General features: G+C 39.0%; 1 protein-coding gene across 1 annotated transcript in view; it reads left to right on the top strand.

Annotated features, from left to right (window-relative positions):
• The window catches only part of LOC124596095 (nuclear protein localization protein 4 homolog), a 254,438-nt gene that overhangs the window by 73,879 nt on the left and 155,336 nt on the right, over positions 1 to 25,223 (top strand). Inside the window, exons 5-6 of the mRNA XM_047135091.1 lie at positions 6,897 to 7,020; positions 24,634 to 24,954. Of these exons, the coding sequence (XP_046991047.1) occupies positions 6,897 to 7,020; positions 24,634 to 24,954 (445 nt within the window). The remainder of the gene's footprint in view (positions 1 to 6,896; positions 7,021 to 24,633; positions 24,955 to 25,223) is intronic.

The raw sequence follows: 25,223 nt of genomic DNA, 5'->3' as shown, positions 1-25,223 counted from the left end.
CTTTGTGGTTCGTGCGTGCAATATATGTTGGTGGCAGCAGAATCATTCGGCAGTCAGCTTAAAATGCCGGTTTTCTAAATTTTCTCAATAGTGTTTCTCGAAAAGAGTGTCACCTTTCCTCCATGGATTCCCATTTGAGTTCCTGAAACATCTCCATAACACTTACATGTTGTTTAAACCTACCAGTAACAAATCTAGCAGCCTGCCTCTTGAGTTGCCTTGATGTTCTACTGCAGAAATAGCTGAAAGACTAGACAATGCGAGTATGCTATGGTGCCAGACACAATTTACGTTTATGAAATTGATTCTATTGATCCATTAACTTGCTTTTTCCAAAAACTTTTCCACAACCGGAAATATTTTTGGAGACCTCCTGTTGGTGTGTTACTGATGATCTGCCCCCCCCCCCCCCCCCTCTCTCCGCCCCTTCATTTTGATCAGCAAAACTACAACTTTTCAATTGCTTATTCAAATGTAGTAGTAACAAAAAGTCATGTTTAAGTCTTTAGGGAGAGTGAGGAACAACTGCCACGTTGTTTTCTGCCAAGAACTATTGAACTTGCAGAGTGGTGTGGACAGTGGCTTCATCGTGATGCTTCAGCCATTTCTGCTCGCCGTTGTATATGCATTTGCATAACAGTTTCCATGTAGTCTCTTCAGAACATTCTGGTGAAAATTTGATCAACAATTTGTGCTGATGGAACAAATTCATTATGTACAATCCATTTTACCAAAGAAGCTAGTGAATATCTTCACTAATGTTCTTACATGACATGTATTTTTTGGCCCCATTGACATTGTTTTCCACATGAGTGACAGTTGTTTGATTGCTTGGTTATAAGTGAAGCACCATGTCTCATTATTAACCACAATTTTTGGAGGGGGGGGGGCAGATCACCATCACGTACTACATTTTTTAATTGATCCTCCAGTTCACAGGACAGAATCATGTAGATTTTTTTCCTTAGGTCTGCAGCACAAATTTCGCAAGAATGTATTTCATACTCATTCATTCTGATAAAATGGACCGGCATGTGCTCTGTAACAAAGAAATTATCTCTCACCTCTCAAAACTCAACAGTTAGCTGATGAATGCCTTTGTAGACAGGACTTTTGACTTGTATCCTTGCATTTGATTTAGATGGTCTCCTTCAAATACCTTTTTCACCGTTGTTAATTTCAATTGTGGATTCTCTTTAACAGAAAAAAATACCTCTTCTTACATATTGCCTGTTCTTTATGATCTGCTGTAGCAAGAGTTACTGAACATTTTAATCAATACAAAGGAAGAACACTAAGCCCCTTCACAAATTGAATCACGAACTTGTAGGCTAACTTCCCTTAGTGATGGAACTTGCAGCTACATTTTATTTACCTGTTGAATAGGATTTTTGCCCCAAGCCGCCTCATATTTCAGTATGATAAATTAACTTGAAGTAGATGCTGAATAGAACTAGGTCTATTGCTCTTGGATATTGCTATGTGGCTGTAACAACTTGTCTGTATCAAACAACTGAGAACTCAGAATGAATTTTCACTCTGCAGCAGAGTGTGCACTGACATAAAACTTCCTGGCAGATTAAAACTATGTGCCAGATTGGGACTCAGACCAGAGACCTTTGCCTTTCATGGGCAAGTTGTTTACCAAATGCTTAGGTTTCAGTCCCAGTCTGGCACACAGTTTTAATCTGCCAGGAAGTTTAATGTCTGCGCACTCCATTGCAGATCGAAAATTCATTCTAGGAACAATCCCTCATGTTATGGCTACACCTAGCTATACACATGAGTTTTTCACTCTCAGCTTTTGGGAGCAATTAGTATTGTGTAAACAGCGCAGAGTCAGCTCGCCAGCAGTGTTGGAGAGTGGGGCAAGATCTTCCATAGTCACTGCTGCGAGTGTAGACCTCTCATGTAGACAGCAACCTCCATCTCTCAAGAGCTGCTCACTGTAGCTCTCGGACAAGGAAAGCTACATGGACATTGTGAGGAGAACAGAGAGTACTCGGTGGGTACTGAGTGGCCATATTGTGTCCCAGATTTGTGCTGTATTTCGCATTTTGTCCACTGCCACATCTGGGTAATATATTTGGCCACACTCAAATACACATTAAATAAAAGTACCCATGAAGCAGCATGTTTTGAGCCACTAGTAGGGGGGGGGGATTTTGTCAAGGCATGTTTCTCAGCAAAGAAATTGGCCATTTTACCTCTTAAATGAACAGCATAAGCAGTTAGCCTGTTTCAAAAATTCTAGACTTAAACAGTACTACTTAGCAAATGACATATAAAAATATCATGCACATGTTATATAAAATTAACAAATGAAAATAAAATTGTCACCAAAGAGACTCAACCCCATGTTAATGTGAAAATATGAACGAAAGACTAGCACGCTACTTGCTGTGCGTATCGACACTGGAACGAGTTGCTCTATAAATGTGTACTGGCATTGTCGACACAGTTGACACTTCTGTCACTATTGATACACATTGTGAGTGAATGTCAGCGATGTGAGGCAAAAAAAGTAATGAAGAAAGCTGCCAGAAAGTGGACTTAGGACGAAGCTGAGCATTTGATTAGTTTGTACGAGGAAAGGTCAGCATTATAGAATGTATAGTTACTGGACCACAGGAACTGACATAAGAAGTAAGTATATGTACACTGAAGAAGCTTGCCAGAATAACCACACTCCAAGGAGTCAGGTAAAGTAGTTTTATAGCATAGATTTATTAAGGTAGAGGAACAAGTGAAGTTGTGTTTGAAAGTAGTTGTTTTGAAACTTGAAAAATTGCCATTTAATTTCAAAAAATACTGCTGTACCATTTCTGTAATTTTTTATCATGTATTATTTTTTATTATATTATTATATTGGGTGTTGAGGGAACAGACCTTCAGGAATTTATAAGTGGCTCCTTATGATGGTACAATTAAAAATATTGAAGTAAATGTATGTCCAGAAATGCCTCATTTATCAGGCATCTGCCCTATTTGGCTTTTGAGCGTCTATGGATATCAAGACAAAATTGGTGTAAGGTTATTTAATTGTAACTGTTATTTTACCAAATATTAAAGAGAATAAACATAGTTGATGCTAGAAATATCAGTGTCACAAGCAACCTGTCCTTAACACTAACGGATTTACGCTTAATAGTATGTAGATTGGCAATTTTGTGTCCAATTGTAAATAGTATTTCTTCCATCTTTTTCGCTGTCATTCGTGTAAAATTTTGGTATTGTGGATTTTACATCACAAGCTCTACAACGAGGTTCTTGCATGCTCCAAAATCACCCTGCTCCTAATCTACTTTGCCACTAAATGTATTAAAACTGCAGGTGCAGCATGATGCTCCTCCATCACTACCTCTTCCTTCACACCGAAAACTAAGACAGAAAAATTTCACAGAAAGTACTCATAAGGAACATTTAGACAGTAACTATCAACAAAAATTCACCGCTCGTGTAAACAATTCTGAGAATACAAAACTGCCTGAGAGCAGAAAACAATCCATGTCTCCGCAGTATCATTTATTCGAGGAGTGCTTGTCCTACAAGCTACACAGGTGAACTTGTTTGAAGTTTGGTAGGTAGGAGATGAGGTGCAGGCAGAAGTGAAACTTTAAGGATGGGTTGCGAGATGTGCTTGGGTGGCAGGGGTAAAATATAGGGAGCGAAAGGCTATTTACAATTTGTACAGAAACCAGATGGCAGTTATAAGAGTCGAGGGGCATGAAAGGGAAGCAGTGGTTGGGAAAGGAGTGAGACAGGGTTGTAGCCTGTCCCCAATGTTATTCAATCTGTATATTGAGTAAGCAGTAAAGAAAACAAAAGAAAAATTCGGAGTAGGTATTAAAATTCATGGAGAAGAAGTAAAAACTTTGAGGTTCGCCGATGACATTGTAATTCTGTCAGAGACAGCAAAGGACTTGGAAGAGCAGTTGAACGGAATGAACAGTGTCTTGAAAGGAGGATATAAGATGAACATCAACAAAAGCAAAACGAGGATAATGGAATGTACTCAAATTAAATCGGGTGATGCTGAGGGAATTAGATTAGGAAATGAGACACTTAAAGTAGTAAAGGAGTTTTGCTATTTAGGGAGTAAAATAACTGATGATGGTCGAAGTAGAGAGGAAATAAAATGTAGACTGGCAATGGCAAGGAAATCGTTTCTGAAGAAGAGAAATTTGTTAACATCGAGTATAGATTTAAGTGTCAGGAAGTCTTTTTTGAAAGTATTTGTATGGAGTGTAGCTATGTATGGAAGTGAAACATGGACGATAACTAGTTTGGACAAGAAGAGAATAGAAGCTTTCGAAATGTGGTGCTACAAAAGAATGTTAAAGATAAGGTGGGTAGATCACGTAACTGATGAGGAGGTATTGAATAGGATTGGGGAGAAGAGAAGTTTGTGGCACAACTTGACTAGAAGAAGGGATCGGTTGGTAGGACATGTTTTGAGGCATCAAGGGATCACAAATTTAGCATTGGAGGGCAGCGTGGAGGGTAAAAATTGTAGAGGGAGACCAAGAGATGAATACACTAAGCAGATTCAGAAGGATGTAGGTTGCAGTAGGTACTGGGAGATGAAGAAGCTTGCACAGGATAGAGTAGCATGGAGAGCTGCATCAAACCAGTCTCAGGACTGAAGACCACAACAAACAACTCTCCCTACTGGGCACACTGTGTAGCTGACCCATTATCAACAACTGATTTATGTATCTGTGCATCTCAGTGATTTCTCTGTATGATGATTGTTTGTCTTTCCTCATACCATTGTTTTAGGTTCACCTATGATTTTCAGTTACTGTGTTAACATAAAGCAGTTTGACTTTAAAGTACATTAACATGCATTAGTCTTCCTCATATTTCCCATTAATGATTGTACCTCTGCTGACAAATGGATTCAATTTACTGTGGTATAACAGAATGAAATATTTCATTAGTTAAATTTTCACAATTATCTTCATTCTATAAGTGGATCTACATTTTGAAAACAAATTAAAGATGCCGTTCCTTGAGGTACATCTTAATCTCTACAAACTTAAAATAGACTGGATTGGTTAAATCTAAAGAATAAGAAATGAAAGATAAACCAATAAAGCTTTTTGTGAAGACTTTGCTTTGTAACAGTCGTGTTAAGCTAGGTGCATTACACGTGGAACAACTGTAAGACAGTTTCTCTCCACACACTCGTATCTTAAGATTAGATTAGATTCAGTTTTTGTTCCATAAACCCAAAAATGAGATGGTTCTTGTTGGTGTGGAACATGTCAGAAAGTATAACATAAAAACGTAAAACATTTGAATATAATACTTACTACCCTGATCATTTGTCTGGAGATTGTCGAAAGGTGAATACAATGCGGTAAACTGGAACAGCTAATATTTACAGAATTAACACACTGTCAGAATGAAACATTGTTATGCACAATTAATAAATCTATCATACACAAAATACCTAATCTTGACTGTTGTGACCAAGTGTTATCTCATCCCCTAAAATGAAAAGTAAATATAAACCAGTCAAAGATATCATATTATATCTTTCCATTCTTTTGTTATTTGTACCTCTAATTGTTGATAAATAAAAGTGAGATCATACTGCCTCTTTTTATTTTATAAATTCGTTGCCTTAACTTAAATAGAGATGAACAGTTTGAAACATGTGAAAATAATTGTGTGTTACAGAAACACTTGTAGGCGGTGACCACCCAAGATGTTGCTAACTTTCATGTTCCTGTGGCTAATAACTTTCCCTGTCTCCTTCAAGCATGTCTAATCACATACAGCAATTTTTTACCTCTTGTATTAAAAACCCAGCTTTGCAGAGCACATAATGTGGTTTAATTGGAAGATGTCAGATATATGCATCTCAGTAGTTCAGTTTGCTTTGCCAGGAACATCTTACATCATGTCTTGTTAAGGTCTCGTGAAACACAAGGTCAGCTCACAGTACACTCTATTTTGTATCACACTTAGTGTGCAATTTGTTAGAACTAATTTAAACATAAAACATAAACATTAATAGACTGAAATATATGACAGCCTAATACAGAGTTAGTCCATAAAGATCACAGTTGAGTGCAAAGAGCAAGTTTATAAAACACATTGAGTAATTCAACATATTTAGAAATACCATAGCAGAAACACAGTGAGTTTGTGTCATTAATGCCCATAATAATTATTTATTACTTCAAGATCAATTTGTAATTACAATATTCACATAATCGGTTTCAGCAGTTTATTGCCATTTACAGATGTGGTTAAACCACTAACAATTTTGTCATGCTGTGTACATTCCAGAACATCTTAAAGTGGTATAAAATATGTCCATTCATTAAACACTGTGCCATTGTGTAGTAAAGAGTCTTTCGGCACTATGTCAATTCTTAAAAAACTCGAAATCCAGCTTACAAGACACATAGTATCAACATCACTGCACATTACAAAGTGCAAAAGACAGGATGTATGTTTTCTCACATGGTTGTTTTGTGGAGTTCGTTCTGATCACTTTCTCCCAGTGCCCACACTATTGCCTAAATACAGTTATGTCTACCACTGAAATTTGTGCCAGTACTTTGTAAACTCTTAAACCAGTGGCCTAAAGTTGTATGTATGTTGTGCTGTAATAATAACAGCCAACTGATGTGCTTGTACTGTTGTCGTCACACAACCATGTTTAAAATTGTATTATTATTGTTATTATGGCTGTCATTATTATTATTATTATTATTATTAATGATATGAAATTATTTCTTAGAGACATATTAAGTCTCTCAACTTTTGCCTGTATTCATTATTATTTTTATTGTTGTTGTTGTTGTTGTTGTTGTTGTTGTTGTTAAGAGTTAGAAGATGATTCACACCATCTAAATGGTTGTCCTTTGTTTTTGCAGGGGTAAATTTGTAAACCTGGAGGATATTAGCTGTCGAATCAGGGCTGGTTGCAAAGATCATCCACCTTGGCCTAAGGGTATTTGCTCAAAATGTCAGCCAAATGCCATTACCTTGAATCGACAGGTTAGTATCATGGAAAGTTTATAATTATATATCAGATGTTTATCATATATTTTTTTTAATTCTTACATTGTTTTAATATGTTAGCTGGGTTGTGTTTCATTTCATTCCAGTTTTATTCTTATAAACAAGAAGAAAGTGAATTTTATGTTTTTTGTTCTCTCTGCTTTTATTGTTTTCTTGTATAATTTGTTCGTAATAACTGTGGAAGCCATTATATGAGGTAACAGTCTTGCTTTTTTGCCTAAGCAGAGAACAGTAAAGAGGCAAGAAAGCAAGATGGTCACCTCATGTGTGGCAGCGGCTTCCCTATCCTACATATTTTTCTGTATGGCTGCTTGTGGGTTGTTGTCCAAAATTGAATTGCTGAGTGAATTATTACATTTGCCTTTGTCTGTCATTAAGACTTGTGAATTAAAGTCAATTCTTCTGCTGTTTGCTTATTCTTTTTATTGTCTACTCGTGAGGCCTGATTCAGACCACATAAAGTCGTGTTGCATTTGCCGGTGAGCTTTGTTTTATTCTGCATCCAAACTTACTTCATTCTTTGGGCATGTTTATGCTCTTCTGTTCAGTTGTATTTGGTTGCTAATCTTGATTTATACCTACTGTCTGTAAACGAATTTGATCAATTGTTGGTATTATTTTTGCGTGGCTGTATGTCCCATCCATCTTCACTTCGTTTTCATTGTAGTAATGGCATTGCATTTTGAAGGATGGAGGTTCAAATCCCTGTATGACCGTCCGTATACAGGTATTCTTTAGTTTCTCTGTGTCACTAAAGGAAAATGCTGAGATAGTTCCTTTCTAAGTTCATGACTGATTTCTTTCTTCATCCTTCCCTAATCTGAGCTTGTGCTCCATCTCTCTTGATACCATCATCATTGGACTTTTTAATGTAAATATTCCTTCCCTCATTAGAGCCATAGTTGAGAAGTCCACTCCAGTCTGTTCCTCAGTTCATTTCTTTGTTTTCCTTTTTCTCGTAGCTATTTCCAACAAGCATCTTGCTCTTTGCTTGCTGAGCAGCCGTTGGCATTTCAGTAGTTTCGCGTGAAGTCTCACTGCAGTAAGTCAAAACTGATAATATACATGTAATGACCTCTCCATTTCAGGCACATCAGAAGCTTAGTTTGGAAAACTATTTAACTTCACGAAGACAAAACAGGTCATTTTTTACTCTTCTGTTAATTTTCCTGTTCATCCATTAATTGTTGCCAACTACACTAAACACAAAAATTTGTCAACTGGTTGTATGACTTCAGTGTTGATTTGTGCTATCTTCTTTTCAATATATAAACTCACTAGCTGAGTATCCTGCATTGCTGAGGTATGTATCTATTCCAAATTTTTACTAGTCCATCTCTTAACCCCCCCCCCCCCCCTGGTAAATCTGCTACTCTCCCCCTATGTCCATCTGCTCCTCCCCCCTTTGTCCAATTCTCCTCTCACAGTTCCATCTCCTCCTCCTCCCCCTTCTCCCTGTTCATCTCCTCCTCCTTCCTTTCCCTGTCCATCTCCTCCTCTTCCCTTTTTCTGTCTATTTCCTCATCCCCCTCTGTCTGTTCATCTCATCTCCTATTCCTCCCCTCTCTCTGTTTATTTCTTCCCCCCCCCCCCCCCCCCCCCCACCCTCTGCTGTGTCCATCTCTGTATTTGATCTCATATCTCCTGATCTGTACGTTGTACAATGATATAATTTTTCTGGTACATTAAGTGATGTATGTGCATAAAGTCTGCAAAATGTGTCATGAATACAATTAGTAGTGAAAAAGTAATAAATTAAAACTTCATGCCCCGTGCGGCAGTTTTACTACATGAGCAGTGTAAGTGTAGTAAATGATAAACAATTTTCCTTTCATTATTTTGTGGGGGTAATCAGCAAGAAAAAGTTTCGTAAGTGTTTTAAACTATATATAAATATAATAGAGGGAAACATTCCACGTGGGAAAAATATATCTAAAAACAAAGATGATGTGACTTACCAAACGAAAGTGCTGGCAGGTTGATAGACACACAAACAAACGCAAACATACACACAAACACAAATGAATTTTGTGTGTATGTTTGTGTGTCTATCAACCTGCCAGCACTTTCGTTTGGTAAGTCACATCATCTTTGTTTTTAGATAAACTATATATAAAGTTTGTTATAAGTCTCTAAGTGCCCTCATTCTCAAATACTGGATGACTAAAGTGTAAGGTATTCATGCGTGGTGGGATACACTCCTTTTTCACTCCCACCCCCACCCTTTTATAGGTAGGTGGTTCTTGCCCATACAATAGACCAGGAAGAGATGTGGAAAAAATTATGTATATTCTATCATGAAATATGTTGAAAGTGCTAAACAACAAACCTAGTTGTTAGTTGTTACAATCAATGAAAAAAAGTATGTCACGGACGTAGTGAGTGTACAATTATTTCATTTAGGATTCTGAATTGGCACCATGTCACCAGCCACATAATTCCATGTACATTTTAATATGAAGACTTTTATGCTTATTCCATCTCCAGTGGGAATGTTTTTTAATTAATTTTATTTGGTTTTACTGATGGACACACATACCATGTTGCTTGACATGAACTTATTTGCTCTGAAATTCGTTGTCACCAATATGTGATTTTATGTGCAAATAATTTCTGTTTATTATATCTTTACTCAGCGATTTTGTACATCCTTTACACCTGGATAATTCATTTTAATTATGATGTAAAGATTTCCTCAATAGATTCATGTACTTATGCAGAAGAAAATTTTACAAGTGTTGAAACCATGCCCAAGGTTTGTTAATAAACCATTATACCTGCAACTGTTTGACTGATTTGATACTGGTTTTCAGGTCTACTCTGAAACTTAGTCTATTGAGTTCTTCCATTAGTTGTTGAAGTCTTATCTGTACCAGATGTAAATGATACAATTGTATCATCAGAATTAAGATGATTCAGATATGTTTCGTTAACACATACTGAGTTTAAGAATCTACAAGATGCTGAAATAGTTTTGGCGATATGGATTCTCTTCTCCTGTCTCCTCTTTCTATTTTGAATTTTGCACTGCCATAAGGAAATCTAATGGAAATAATAGCATTGACCTATAAATTGTGCAAAAACGTTTTGGACATCCTGCATATCTACTAATGTCTGGGGTTTGGGTTCAGAACTTGGAGATAATTATGTAATAAGCAGAAAAGAATCTTATAGTTGGAAATAAACACAGAACAGTAACCAAATTACAGGCAATCTTTTGAAAAGGGCACAGACATACACACCTGTGAAAGCAAAGTCAGCTACTTGATAACATTTTGTACCATATTGCTCCAGTCAGTGCATTGTAACGTGCTTGTATCCTCCTTGACATGCTGTCCACAAGATGGTCAAGACATTGTAGCTCAGGCATGTCCCACTCTTTAACAGTGGTCATGCTGTGGTCATTCAAGGTGTAAGAGAGGAGGATTCCTGCATCGACACACTGCGAGTTTCGAATGGTCCATAACATATTTCAATCAGCTACACGTCTGTAGATACCACAGGTAATTCTGAGAGTAGTAGTGCCCGTATCCATTTCTCTACCAGTGACAGGGCTCCCTGTAGTGAATCCTCTTCTGGAAATCTACAGATAAGTAACCAGTGCCTGAAAGAGCCCAGTGTGCAGACCTCAGGGCCGTGCACTCCTCCTCAGTTCCTGCCCTTACAGCAAATAAGCCTCTGACATAGTAAAGGAGAAAAAGAAGAAATCTCAGCGCAAGGTCTGGTGACCTTCGAGGTGCCAGATCCCTTCACACCAACAGACTCAGAACCTAATTTTGTCAACGTTGTTTTACCCCTCAGTGGTCCTGGGGTGTGACTTGTTCTCTTGGCCCCTTCATACCTAACCAGGACATGCCTAATTTGATAATTCAGCAGAACTACAATGGATATTACTGTCATCAGCCAGAACTGCAGTAACTAATGTCCTGTGTTGCTGCCTGTGTTATTCTCCAAGAACCACATTCACTGAAGACCATTCTCCAACCCTGCGCTGTTACTTTGTCTTCTTTTGGAACAATACACCATGAGAAAGCATCTGGAGGGGTCTGTACATTGGTCCCACATATGTCTGTGAGTGGATCCCCCCATGTGCGACAATGGTTTTGATGGCATTGCAAATATGAATGACCCAAGAGATTACCATTTGCAATATCTGTTTACTCCCAAGTGGGGCACACGTGTCTTGAAATGACCACCTTAATCTATCAACCCCCCACCCCATATTTCCCCGCCCCCCAGCTCCCTTTATTCTACTTGGGGACTTCAACGCACATCAGCATGTTGTCTGATAAGAGGCCTTCTAATTTACCAACTTCTTTCTGATATTGATCTGTGTCTTCCCATTGACAGTTCTTCTACCCACTATTGTACTGCCCATAGTGTCTGTGTGTCTATCGATAGCTTCCCTGCAGCACTTGGTACAAGACATCTAACCATGTTCAGTAACTTAATGACCAATTTCATTCTACCATTTGAAACAGCTAATTTTCTGAAATGTGTAAGAATAATATTACCTAGTTTGAAATATTTGTAGCTGCTATGGTGATTTTTGTCACTTGGAGTTCTCCATTTGTTGCAGTAAATGAGGAAGCAAATATATTTTAAACCAGTTATTTAAATTACGTTGGGTTGGGTTTCGGATTCTGCTGAAAAGGTCAGGTGTCCACTATATGCAGGAGGCAGCTACACAGGTAGCAGGGGCTGCGTGGCGTGGACTGGGTAGCTTTTTTTTAGGTTAGAGGCTCCCAGGAAAACACAAGAAGAGCTTCAGTCACAAAGGGTGCAGGCCGAACACAGGAAGAACCTAGATCCAGGAACCATCAGTACAACAATTGTAAATTGTTGTACCTGTGTTGGGAAATAGCTAGAGCTCCAAGTGCTAACAGAAAGCACTGATGCTCAAATTGTTATAGGCACTGAAAGCTGGCTAAAGCCAGAGGTAAGCTCAGCCGAACTTTTTGAGAAGAAGCTAATGGTGTTCCGAAAGGTAGGCTAAACACGGTTGGCGGTGGCATGTCTGTTACTGTTAGAAGTAGTTTATATTGTCACAAAAGTGAAGTAGATAGTTCCTGTGAGTTAGTATGGGCAGATGTCATTGTTGGCAACTGGAATAAAATAATAATTGGATCCTTTTACTGACCTCCCAATTCAGATGATACAGTTGCTGAAAGGTTCAAAGAAAACTTGAGTTTGATTTCAAACACGTACCCGACTCATATGAATATAGTAGGTGGTGACTTTAATTTAACCTCAAGATGTTGGCAAAAATACATGTTTAATTCCGGAGATACACATAAAAACATCATCCGAAAATGTGCTAAACACATTCTCAGAAAATTATTTCGAGCAGTTAGTTCATGAGCCCACACGAATAGTAAACGGTTGTGAAAACACACTTGACCTCTTACCAACAAATAATCCTGAGTTGATAACGAGCATCAAAATGGATACAGGGATTAGCGAACACAGGGTTGTTGTAGCAAGATTGAATATTGTAACCCCCAAATCCTCCAAAAATAAACAAAAAATATACCTGTTCAAAAAAGCAGATAAAAATTCACTTGACGCCTTCCTGAGAGACAGTCTCCACTCCTTCCCGGTATAAGTGTAGACCAGATATGGCTTCAATTCAAAGGAATAGTATCAGCAGCAATTGAGAGATTTATACCAAATAAATTAACAAACAATGGAGCTGACCCTCCTTGGTACACAAAACGGGTCAGAACACTGTTACGGAAACAACAAAACAAACATGCCAAATGTAAACAGACACAAAATCCCCAAGATTGGCGATCTTTTAGAGAAGCTTGAAATTTAGTGCGGAGTTCAATGCGAGGTGCTTATAATAGTTTCCACAATGAAACTTTGTCTCGAAACCTGGCAGAAAATCCAAAGAGATTCTGGTCGTATGTTAGCGGCAGAAACAGTCAATGCCTTCTCTGCATGATAGCAGTGGAGATACTATCGAAGACAGTGCTGCCAAAGTAGAGTTACTAAACACAGCCTTCCAAAATGCCTTTACAAAAGAAGATGAAGTAAATATTCCAGAATTTGAATCAAGAACAGCTGCCAACATGAGTAATGTAGAAGTAAATATCCTCGGAGTAGTGAAGCAACTTAAATCACTTAATGAAAGCAAGTCTCCTGGTCCAGACTATATACCAATTAGGTTCCTTTCAGAGAATGCTGATGCATTAGGTACGTACTTAACAATCATATACAACCGTTTGCTCGATGAAAGATCCGTACCCAAAGACTGGAAAGTTGCATAGATCACACCAATATTCAAGAAAGGCAATATGAGTAATCTACTAAATTACAGACCCATATCATTAGCGTCGATATGCAGCAGGATTTTGGAACATATATTGTGTTCGAACGTTATGAATTACCTCAAAGAAAGTGGTCTATTGACACACAGTCAACAAGGATTTAGAAAACCAGGTTCTTGTGAAACACAACTAGCTCTTTATTCACATGAAGTGGTGAGTGCTATTGAAAAGGGATTTCAGATTGATTCCATATTTCTGGATTACCGGAAGGCTTTTGACACACTAGCACACAAGGAGCTTGTGTGCTTATGGAATATTGTCTCACTTATGTGACTGGATTTGTGATGTCCTGTCAGGGAGGTCACAGTTCATAGTAATTGATGGAAAGTCATTGTGTAAAACAGAAGTGATTTCTGGCATTCCCCAAGGGAGTATTGTAGGCCCTTTGCTGTTTCTTATCTATATAAACAATTTGAGAGACAATCTGAGCAGCAGTCTTAGGTTGTTTCCAGATGACACTGTTATTTATTGACTAATAAAGTCATCAGAAGAAAAAAACAAATTGCAAACAGATTAGAAAAGATATCTGAATGGTGCGAAAATTGGCAGTTGACCCTAAATAACAAAAAGTGTGAGGTGATCCATATGAGTGCTAAAAGGAATCTTCGGTTAAAAGTCAAATCCAAAGGCTGTAAATTGTGGGGAAGGCTAACCAAAGACTGCATTTTATTGGCAAGACACTTATAAAATGTAACAGATTTACTAAGGAGACTGTCTACACTATGCTTGTCTGTCCTCTTTCGGAATACTGCTTCACAGTGTGGGATCCTTACCAGATAGGATTGATGGAGTACATCAAAAAAAGTTCAAAGAAGGGCAGCATGTTATGTTTTATTGCGAAATGTGGGAGAGAGTGTCACTGAAATGATACAGGATTTGGGCTGGACATAATTAAAACAAAGGCGTTTTTCGTTGTGAAGGAATCTTCTCATGAAATTCCAATCACCAACTTTCTCCTCCGAATGCGAAAATATTTTGTTGACACCGGCCTACATAGGGAGAAACGATCACCACGATAAAACAAGGAAATCAGAGCTCATACAGAAAGATTAGGTGTTTGTTCTTTCCATGCGCTATACGAGATTGAAATAATGGAGAATTGTGAAGGTGGTTCGATGAACCCTCTGCCAGGCATTTAAATGTGATTTGCGGAGTATCCATGTAGATGTAGCTGTACATGTAGGTGTAGAATTAATGAATGATAGTATTTTGAGTGCACTAGATGTAATTTACTTTAAAGTAGATGTATGTGTCTTGAGCGCACTATTACACGGAAAAATGCATTGTTACCATACACAAACCTAAACCACCGAGTATTAACTTTATAGCTAAGTGTTAAAAATAGTGTCCTAAGTTCATACAAAAAAGAATACATTACATCTTACAAAAGATGCTAGTCACTTTTCAGTCATCCTATCTCCTTCTGTGATAGTCCATGGCTTCGGCTGATTATAAAAGGCTAGATACTGTTTGATCTGTAATATACTCAGTAGTTTCTCAATATCATATTTTCTGTTGTGTTTACGGGAACTTTCTCATCGTATCCCTCTGTTTTGAGGAAGCCCAGTGTTTTTACTACGAAAATACGTCATGGCCTTCATTAATGTAAATGTAAGATCTTTGAGTTCTCCAATAAACTACCTGCCCTTTATTTTCTAAACAGTGCTCATAGTGCAGGAACTGCTGGGCAGAAAATGATACTTTGTTCTCTTTTCTATGCCTCTTCCCATTGCTTCAACTGAGATGATAACCTTTTGTATAAAGAGATCTACCATGTTTTAAAATCCACTATTTCACTTGTTTTTGCTGCATTAACCACGACCAATGGACCATGCTTGTGGCTGGGAGGCTTGTTTTGTTTGTCTCACGGATACAGATAGCCATACTGTAGGTGCAACCACAACGGAGGGGTATCTGTTGAGAGGCCAGACAATCGTGTATGAAGATAGTAACTGTTCTCGAAAGAAAAGATACCATTGATGACCGTGCAACTTCTCCAGAATAAATGATGATTAACTGAAACCTTCAGCTGCCAACAGGTGTTGTTGATATACCTCAATGGAGACAGCGGAAAATGTGTGCCCCGACCGGGACTTGAACTTGGGATCTCCTGCTTACATGGCAGACGTTCTGTCCATCCGAGCCACAGAAGACACAGATGAATAGCGTGACTGTTTGGACTTACCGCTTGCACACTTCCTGTGAGACCCACATTCCCAACTGTCCACAATCTACATACGTAGTGTACCTAATAGGTATTTGTCCATCCACTCATTACTCACGCACACTAAGGTGATGAATCCCGTAAGAGTATAGTTTAACTATATATAGTTAAAGGTTACCCAGCCATTGACCTTCATCTGTGCAAATGCGCACAGGTTGCCCGAACTCTTGCGGGAATAGTCACCTTAGTGTGCGCGAGTAATTAGTGAATGGGCAAATACCTATTAGGTACATTACGTATGTAGATTGTGGACAGTTGGGAATGTGGGTCTCATGGGAAGCATGCAAGGGATAAGTCCCTGCAGTCGCGCTACTCGTCTGTGTCCTCGGTGGCTCAGATGGTCGGGGCACACATTTCAGCTGTCCCCCTCGAGGTATACCAACAACACCTCTCGGCAGCTGAGGATTTCAATTAATTATCATTTAGACAAATATGTGGTTCCTGAAGAGGGGCAGCAGCCATTTCAATAGTTGTAGGGGCAACGGTCTGGATGATTGACTGATCTGGCCTTGTAACATTAACCGCTATAGCCTGGCTGTGCTGGTACCTTGAACGGCTGAAATCAAGGAGAAACTAAAGCCGTAATTTTTCCCAAGGGCAAGCAGCTTTGCTTATGGTTAAATGATGGCGTCTCTTGGGTAAAACATTCTAGAGGTAAAATAGTTCCCCATTCAGATCTGTGGGCAAGGGCTACTGTGGAGAATGTCATTATCAGGAGAAAGAAAACTGGCATTCTGTGGATCAGAGAGAATGTCAGATTCCAGAATGAGATTTCCACTCTGCAGCGGAGTGTGCGCTGATATGAAACTTCCTGGCAGATTAAAACTGTGTGCCCGACCGAGACTCGAACTCAGGACCTTTGCCTTTCGCGGGCAAGTGCTCTACCAACTGAGCTACCGAAGCACGACTCACGCCCGGTTGGAAGGTAGGAGACGAGGTACTGGCAGAAGTAAAGCTGTGAGTACCGGGCGTGAGTCGTGCTTCGGTAGCTCAGTTGGTAGAGCACTTGCCCGCGAAAGGCAAAGGTCCCGAGTTCGAGTCTCGGTCGGGCACACAGTTTTAATCTGCCAGGAAGTTTCAATGTCAGATTCCTTAATGAGGAAGGTATGCTAGAAAATTTAAAAAGGGGAAATTGGTAGGTTAAATTTAGATATAGTGGGAATTAGTGAAGTTTAGTGGCAGAAGGAACAGGACTTCTGGTCACGTGAATAGAGGGTTATAAATACAAAATCAAATAAGGGTAATGCTGGAGTAGGTTTAATAATGAATAAATAAGTAGAAGCACAGATAAGCTACTATGAACAGCATAGTGAACACATTATTGTAGCCAAGATAGGCACGAAGCCCATGCCTACCACAGTAGTACAGGTTTATGTGCCAACTATATCCGCAGATGATGAAGAGATTGAAGAAATGTATGATGATGTGATAAAAGAAATTATTCAGATGGTTAAGGGAGACAAAAGTTTAATAGTCATGGGGGACTGGAATTCAATAATAGGAAAAGGAAAAGAAGGAAAAGTAGTAGGTGAATATGGACTGGGGCTAAGGAATTAAAGAGGAAGCCACCTGGTAGAATTTTTTTAAAAAGCATTACTTAATCATAGGTGACACTTGGTTTAAGAATCTTGGAAGAAGGTTATATACGTGGAAGAAGCCTGGAGATACTGAAAGGTTTCAGATAGATTATATAATGGCAAGACAGAGATTTAGAAACCAGGTTTTAAATTGTAAGATATGGACTCTGACCACAATTTATTGGTTATGAACTGCAGATTAAAACTGAAGAATCTGCAGAAAGGTAGGAATTTAAGGAGACTGACTAGGATAAACTGAAAGAACCAGAGTTTCAGAGAAAGCATTAGGGAATGATTGACAAGAACAGGGAAACAAATACAATAGAAGAAGAATGGGTAGCTTTGAGAGATGAAATAGTGAAGACAGCAGAGGATCAAGTAGGTAAAAAGACAAGGGCTAGTAGAAATCCTTGGGTAACAGAAGAGATATTGAATTTAATTGATAAAATAAGAAGATATAAAAATGCAATAACTGAAGCAGGCAAAAAGGAATACAAGCGTCTCAAAAATGAAATTGACTGCAAGTGCAAAATGGCTAAGCAGAAACAGCTAGAGGACAAATGTAAGGATGTGGAAGCATATAAGACTAGGAGTAAGATAGATGCTGTCGACAGGAAAATTAAGGAAACTTTTGGAGAAAAGAGAACCACTTGTATGAATATCAAGAGGTCAGATGGAAAACCACTTCTAAGCAAAAAAGGGAAAGCAGAAAGGTGAAAGAGTATATAGAGGATCTATACAAGGGCAATGTACTTGAGGGTAGTATTATGAAATGGAAGAGGGCATAGATGAAGATGAAATGGGAGATATGATACTGCATGAAGAACTTGACAGAACACTGAAATAACATTCCAGTAGAACTATGATAGTCTTGGGAGAGCCAGCCATGACAAAACTCTACCATCTGGTGAGCAAGATGTATCAGACTGGCAAAATACCCTCAGACTTCAAGAAGAATATATTAACTCCAATCCCAAAGAAAGCAAGTGTTGACAAGTGTAAAAATTACTGAACTATCATTTTAATAAGTCACAGCCACAAAATACTAACAAGAATTCTTTACAGACAAGTGGAAAAACTGCTAGAAGCCAACCTCGGGGAAGATCAGTTTGGATTCTGTAGAAATGTTGGAACACGTGAGGCAATATTGACCCTACGACTTATCTTAGAAGATAAATTAAGGAAAAGCCAACCTATGTTTTTAGCATTTGTAGACTTAGAGAAAGCTGTGACTTGAAGATGGCAGGGGTAAAATACAGGGAGCAAAAGGTAGTTATAAGAATCAAGGGGCATGAAAGGGAAACAGTGTTGAGAAGGGAGTGAGACAGGGTTGTAGTCTATACTTGGTGTTATTCAATCTGTATATTGAGCAAGCAGTAAAGGAAACAAATGAAAAATTTGAAGTAGAAATCAAAATCCATGGAGAAGAAATAAAAACTGTTTGAAACTTCCTGGCTGATTAAAACTGTGTGCCGGACCGAGACTTGAACTCGGGCCCTTTGCCTTTCGCGGGCAAGTGCAAGTGGAAGGTAGGAGACGAGATACTGGCAAAAGTAAAACTGTGAGGACGGGGCGTGAGTCGTGCTTGGGTAGCTCAAATGGTAGAGCACTTGCCCGCGAAAGGCCAAGGTCCCGAGTTCGAGTCTCGGTCCGGCACACAGTTTTAATCTGCCAGGAAGTTTCATATCAGTGCACACTCCGCTGCACAGTGAAAATCTCATTCTAAAAACTGTTTGGTTTGCCAGTGACGTTTTAATTCGGTCAGACACAGCAAAGGACCTGGAAGAGCAGTTGAACAGAATGTCTTAAAAGGAGGATATATGATGAACATCAACAGAATCAAAATGAGAATAATGGAATGTAGTCGAATTAAATCGGGTGATGCTGAGTGAATTAGATTAGGAAAGGAGACACTTAAAGTAGTAGATGACTTACACTCTTTGGGGAGCAAAATAACTGATGATGGTCAAAGTAGAGCGGATATAAAATTGTAGACTAGCTACGGCAAGGAAAGCATTTTTGAAGAAGAGAAATTTGTAAACATCGAGTGTAGATTGAAGTGTCAGGAAGCCTTTTCTGAAAGTAAGAGGGTTGACTGAAAAATAATGCCTCCACCTTCGTAACTCTTCAACAGTTGGCAGCATTGGTATGTGGCAGGTACTGGCTTATTCTGTAGCCTCTTCTCTACAGCTCCAGTTTGCGGGAAGCCTTAGCGTTGAATGGTTGTGTTGTTACAGTGTAAAGTATGCAATCCTGCACAGACGGTCAGTCAATGCAATTTAAGCAACGTGCAGTCATTGAATTCTTGACAGCAGGAGGTGTCACCCCAAAGAAGATTAATCAGAGAATGAAAGCAGTTTATGGTGATTGTGTTGATGTGAGAACTGCGCATTGTTGGGCGAGTAAGTTTCAAGACGTTGAGGCGGGAACATCTGACCTGTGTGACAAACAAAAAGTTGGACGGCCTGTGACAGCAACCACCGAGTTTCACGAGCAAAATGTTGACAGATTGATTCAGGACAATCGTCATATCACTCAGAGAGAAATTGGAAGCACAATCGGCATTTCACAAAAACGTGTGGGTCACATTATTGCTTTGCTTGACTAACGGAAGATCTGTGCACAATGGGTACCCCGGATTCTGACTCCTGAAATGAAAGTGCACAGACTTGAAATTTGCCAGGAACTCCTCTTGTTTTATGAGAATGAAGGTGATGCCTTTTCCCATTCAGTTATGACAGAAGGCGAAATGTGGGTACACCATTATGACCCAGAGACGAAATGTCAGTCTATGGAATATAGACACAAAGACTCAACCCAGAAAAAGAAATTCAAGGCGCAGTCCTCATCTGGAAAAATCATGGCCACAGTGTTCTGAGACACAGATGGTGTTATCCATGTTGATTTCCCTGATCGTGGAACAACAATAAATTCAGAGCATTACATCACAACACTGCAAACTCTGAAATGATGGCTAAGAAGGGTCTGAAAGGAAAAGGGAAATGTTTTCCTGCAGCATGACAATTACAAACCTCCCACTTCACATGTCACCACAGCAGAACTTCAGAGACTGAATCTCACCAGCGTACAGCATCCTCCATACAGTCCAGATTTAGCACTCTCTGACTTCCATCTGTCCCCAGTAATGAAAGATGATCCGCGGGGACATAATTATGCTTCTAATGAAGACATTGAGAGAACTGTGAGACTGTGGTTGCAGAAACAGAGTGTCGACTTCTTCCGTGACGGCTTAAAAAAACTTGTTCGTCGTTGGCAGAAATGTATCCAATTGGCTGGTGATTATGTGGAAAAGTGATAATTAAAGATCACATTCTAAGGATTATTTCTGTGTTTGATTTGTTAAAATAGTCCCATCCAAACCCAATTAACGAAGGTGGCGGCATTACGTTTCATTCAACCCTCGCATTTGTCTGGAGTTTAGCCACATGGGGAAGTGACACATGGATGATAAATAGTTTAGATGAGACGAGAAAAGATGCTTTCGAAATGTGGAGCTACAGAAGAATGCTGAAGATTAGATGGATAGATCACGTAATTAATGAGGAGGTACTGAATAGAATTGGGGAGAAGAGGAATTTGTGGCACAACCTGACTAGAAGAAGGGATCGGTTGGTAGGACACGTTCTGAGGCATCAAGGGATCATCAATTTAGTATTGGAGGGCAGCGCGGAGGGTAAAAATCATAGAGGGAGACTAAGAGATGAATACACTTGGCAGATTCAGAAAGATGTAGGTTGCAGTACTTAGTCGGAGATGAAGAAGTTTGCACAGGATAGAGTAGCATGGAGAGCTGCATCAAACCAGTCTTTGGACTGAAGACTAGAATAACTACAACAACAACAACAACAACAACAACAACAACAACAAGTTTAAAGCAATCCTGATGGTTAGATTCAGTGGTATGTGGCATACCCTGATCTCAAATAAGCACTCAGCTGCACATTTGTAATTTTTATTTTCACAACACCTAAGCCATGCTCAGATGGTAGATAATAGTGCCCTCTGATGAGGAAATAGTGGTAGATTTTGTCAAATTTGCTACAGTCTGTTAAGACCAATAACATTCTTATAGCCACATGATAGCAATTTTGGCCTCTGTGTGCATCGCTGAACGAGTAGTTACATTTTAGGGTACAAAGAATAGGTATAGAAAGTGGCACACTTCATTAGTACCTTTCGTATCTTAGCCCTCATGATAACAATGAAATATACTTTCATCAGTTTTCATATTGTGTATCACAAAATTAAAAACGCTTAGCGTTTCGTACAAAATAATGACACTTACCTTTCTTTTGTTTTCTTGTTTTTTCATCATTATTTGAAACTTCAAACCCTGAGCTGCTCACCTTAATGTTACCTGTTAAACAGTTAATCAAATTTAATAACAAAAAGCACTGATTGGTTCATCATGATTCCAGGCCTACCACACATTGCAGCTCCTGGAGTTGTCTCCTGTTAGAAACAATTGAACAATTAAATCTGCTCTCAATAAGTAAAGACAAAAGCAGCACCCAGTTGTAGCTCTAATAGATGCATCTATTTTTCAGGAAACCCAAAACAACAAATTCTGCACTTCCAATTTTTGAGGTGTTATCTCCTTTTAGTAATAAGCGATTCAGTTGCCACTTTGAGCCCTTCAAAGTATCAACTGTCAGAGACCTCTCCACTTTGATCACCTGTATTTCTGGTGGTGCTATACCACTTTACATGGACCCCTTCATTAGTGGCTGGTACTATGGCTGGATCAAAGATATTACAACAGCTATTCAGAACCGATGAAGGGTCCTGCAATATTTCAACTAACATCCTTCACAAACTCATCATTTTTAAGTGGTTATAAGCAAAGGCTCACTACCCAATTAAATTCAGGAAGAATGAATTCTGAGAGTGCTACATCTCCCACTTTTGGAACATAAGCTCCTTCATCACAAGCCAAGGTCTGCAGTCTACTGGGTAGCCAAAGATCAACAATTCTTCTAGGTCTCCTCTTTCATGGGGTATTTCTAATGATGCATCAGTTCTTACTGAGTACGTCACTACTCACTTTGTGATAGCAGCTTCCTCTCCTTACTTGGCTACTGCAAAAGACTAGTTGAAGACATCCCTCTGTCCTTTCCTCCCCATAAGCTTGAATTATATAACTTCCTCCTCCCCCTCCCCCTTTCTTCTTCTCCTCCTCCTCCTCCTCCTCCTCCTCCTCCTCCTACACGATTTAACCCTAGGCCTCAATTTGATTCATAATCAGATGATACAGCATCAGAATGTGACTTAGTCTCCATGTACTTAGGGTCTTCAGCCATATTTGGCCAGAAGGTGTCTTACCTTCATAAAGTGGGGTTAGTGCCTCATCCCAATTCTTATGCCAGGCAAAAGCCCAATTTCATTGACAGCTACTGTTTGATTAGCCTTGCCAGTGAGCTCTGAAAACTGCTTCATCAGATGGTAACCCGATCATTATAGTGGATTCTCAACTCGCAGGACCTTTTGTCCCGCAATCATTTTGGTTTCCAGGAGAGACAATCCACAGTTGACCATGTTATTAGGTTGAAATCATCAATCTGACTGGAATTTCCGTAAATAACATCATCTTATTGCAGTTTGCATGTGTGTGTGTGTGTGTGTGTGCGCGCGCGCGCGCGCGCGCGCGCGTGTGTGTGTGTGTGTGTGTGTGTGTGTGTGTGTTTTTTATGTGCATAAAGCATACAACTCTCCATTAGGCCACTAGCCCATTAACAGTGATGAGGAGATTATAACATTCATTATGGAGCCCTGTGGGATGCCGCTTCCTTGGACCTGGTTGACACACACTAACCCATAATGATTGGAGGGATAAAAACTGCATCTAGAATCCTAGTTTATGTAATCCCTTTTTACAAACACTTTTAAAAGTCCTAAGTCCACCCATACAGAAAACCTCATTGTGGCTGGTTGCTGCATCCCCACTGAAAAAAACTTTCTGCACTTTGGGCACTTCTTGACCAACAACTGCAATCCATTGCCCACAGTCTACCCTCTTACATCAAAGACATGAATCATTGCTTCCATTGTCTCTTCACAGTGCGTGTTCCATTGCCACAAGGCATCTGCTTGTCATTGTTAATGCCACTATGAACCTGTTGGCCACAGTCTTTCTGCTAATAAATCGTACCGGCTCAAACCTTAACTGATTCCACACCCCCACCTCCTTCCTGATAAGTCTTTGCATGCAGAATCAACAAGCAAATCCATGGCATCAGTTAGGACACTTAACTAGTACAGTCCAATATGTCTCTCCTAGTAGGTCATTTAGATGTCTCCTTTCTAGCCAATCAGAATTCTAAAACCCTCACTTGGATCAGATTAATTGATGACATATTTATGATCTTGATCCAGAGCAAGAACATCCTATCTGTATTCCTCCAAAATCTCAACAGTTTCTCTACCATTCAGTTCACCAGGTCCTCCTTGGCTCAGTGGTCTTACCCACGTTGTGTGAGACAGGTATTCTGCCACTAGCTGATGCTATGTAATTATTCTTGTCCATCCAAATGCAACTTCAGCTTAAGAGAAAAAATTTCATAACAAACTTTCTCATAGAAAATAATACTGCTAATAATAATAATAATAATAATAATAATAACAATGCACCATTAGAATTCACTTTATTTACATAAATTAATACAGGGTGTTTATAAATTAATTACACGTAAGTAATCTTTAATTGTGAAAAAGGTAAATAACTTACAGAAATGTTTGATACAGCACTGAGTGCTTTAGATCTTAAAAGTTCTATTTACAGATAATCATGTGAGTACCTATCGTAAAATGACAAATGCCCCCTCTATAATCAGTTTCGTGACAAATTTTATGAAGCAAGTCTTGATATACAGTGGCAACTGCTTGTGTTATCCATTTAAACAGTTTTACCAATTTATAACAGTTTGTCTTTGAGGTGGTAGCTTGCAGTATTTAATCCTGAATTGTCTGTGAGCTGTAGTAATGGATTCGGTTTCATGAAACCATGAACAACACTTTGTGTGCTCTGCACCATTACAAGACTCCGTGATGACTATTAGAATAATTTTCGCAGATGCCACCTAGAGGGAACGTTGGAAACCAACAGTGTTAGGTGTGAATAAAAATTGACATTACTGCATTCATTGCTGTATCAAACATTTCTGTAAGTTATTTACCCTTTTCACAATTAATGGTTACTTTTGCATAACTAATTTATAAACACCCCATAATGATTGCTGTTACTAGTGAAATATTTTTCTAGCTGCAGTAAAATGTACTTATAACATTTGACTTGTCAATGTATTATCAATGCTGAAGACTGAACAAATTGTGCCACATAAGTTTCTCTATTTTTTTTGTTTCTTTGTGATAAATCATGACAGTAGAAACAGCATCGAATTACTGAACTACAGTAACTTTTTTAAATTGTTGGTTTCAGGTGTATCGCCATGTGGACAACGTCATGTTTGAGAATGCCTATCTTGTTGAACGTTTCATTAATTACTGGCGCAGTACAGGTCATCAACGCCTTGGATTTCTTTATGGGCGTTATGAAATTCATGGAGATGTTCCTTTAGGTATACGTGGTACAGTGGCTGCTATATATGAACCACCACAAACAAGTACACGAGATAGCATTACATTACTTGAATCAGACAAGGACAGAAAGCATGTGGATGATCTGGCTGGGCAGCTTGGCTTAAGGCGTATTGGTTGGATATTCACCGATCTTGTTACAGATGATGTGAAGAAAGGCACAGTAAGTGAAGCAGTATGTTTATTATTATTATTATTATTATTATTATTATTATTATTTATGCATGTCTAAGGTACTTTTAAATTAACTGTCTCAGGAATTATTTTTGGATCTTTATCTAATGTTGTATTCAACTGGTAGTAGTTTGCTCCTTGTACCAGACAGGAAGTGCAGGCAGCAGTTCTGCCAGGAGGACATGGGTAAACGGCTCTCATCAAAACAGAGATATTTTCCTTGTATAATCGGGGCTGTTTACCACAGAGTTACACATC

This window comes from Schistocerca americana, chromosome 2, assembly GCF_021461395.2.
Source record: "Schistocerca americana isolate TAMUIC-IGC-003095 chromosome 2, iqSchAmer2.1, whole genome shotgun sequence".
Lineage (NCBI taxonomy): Eukaryota > Metazoa > Arthropoda > Insecta > Orthoptera > Acrididae > Schistocerca > Schistocerca americana.
The sequence above is the reverse complement of the archived record's forward strand: the minus strand, read 5'-3'. Positions and strand labels throughout refer to the sequence as shown.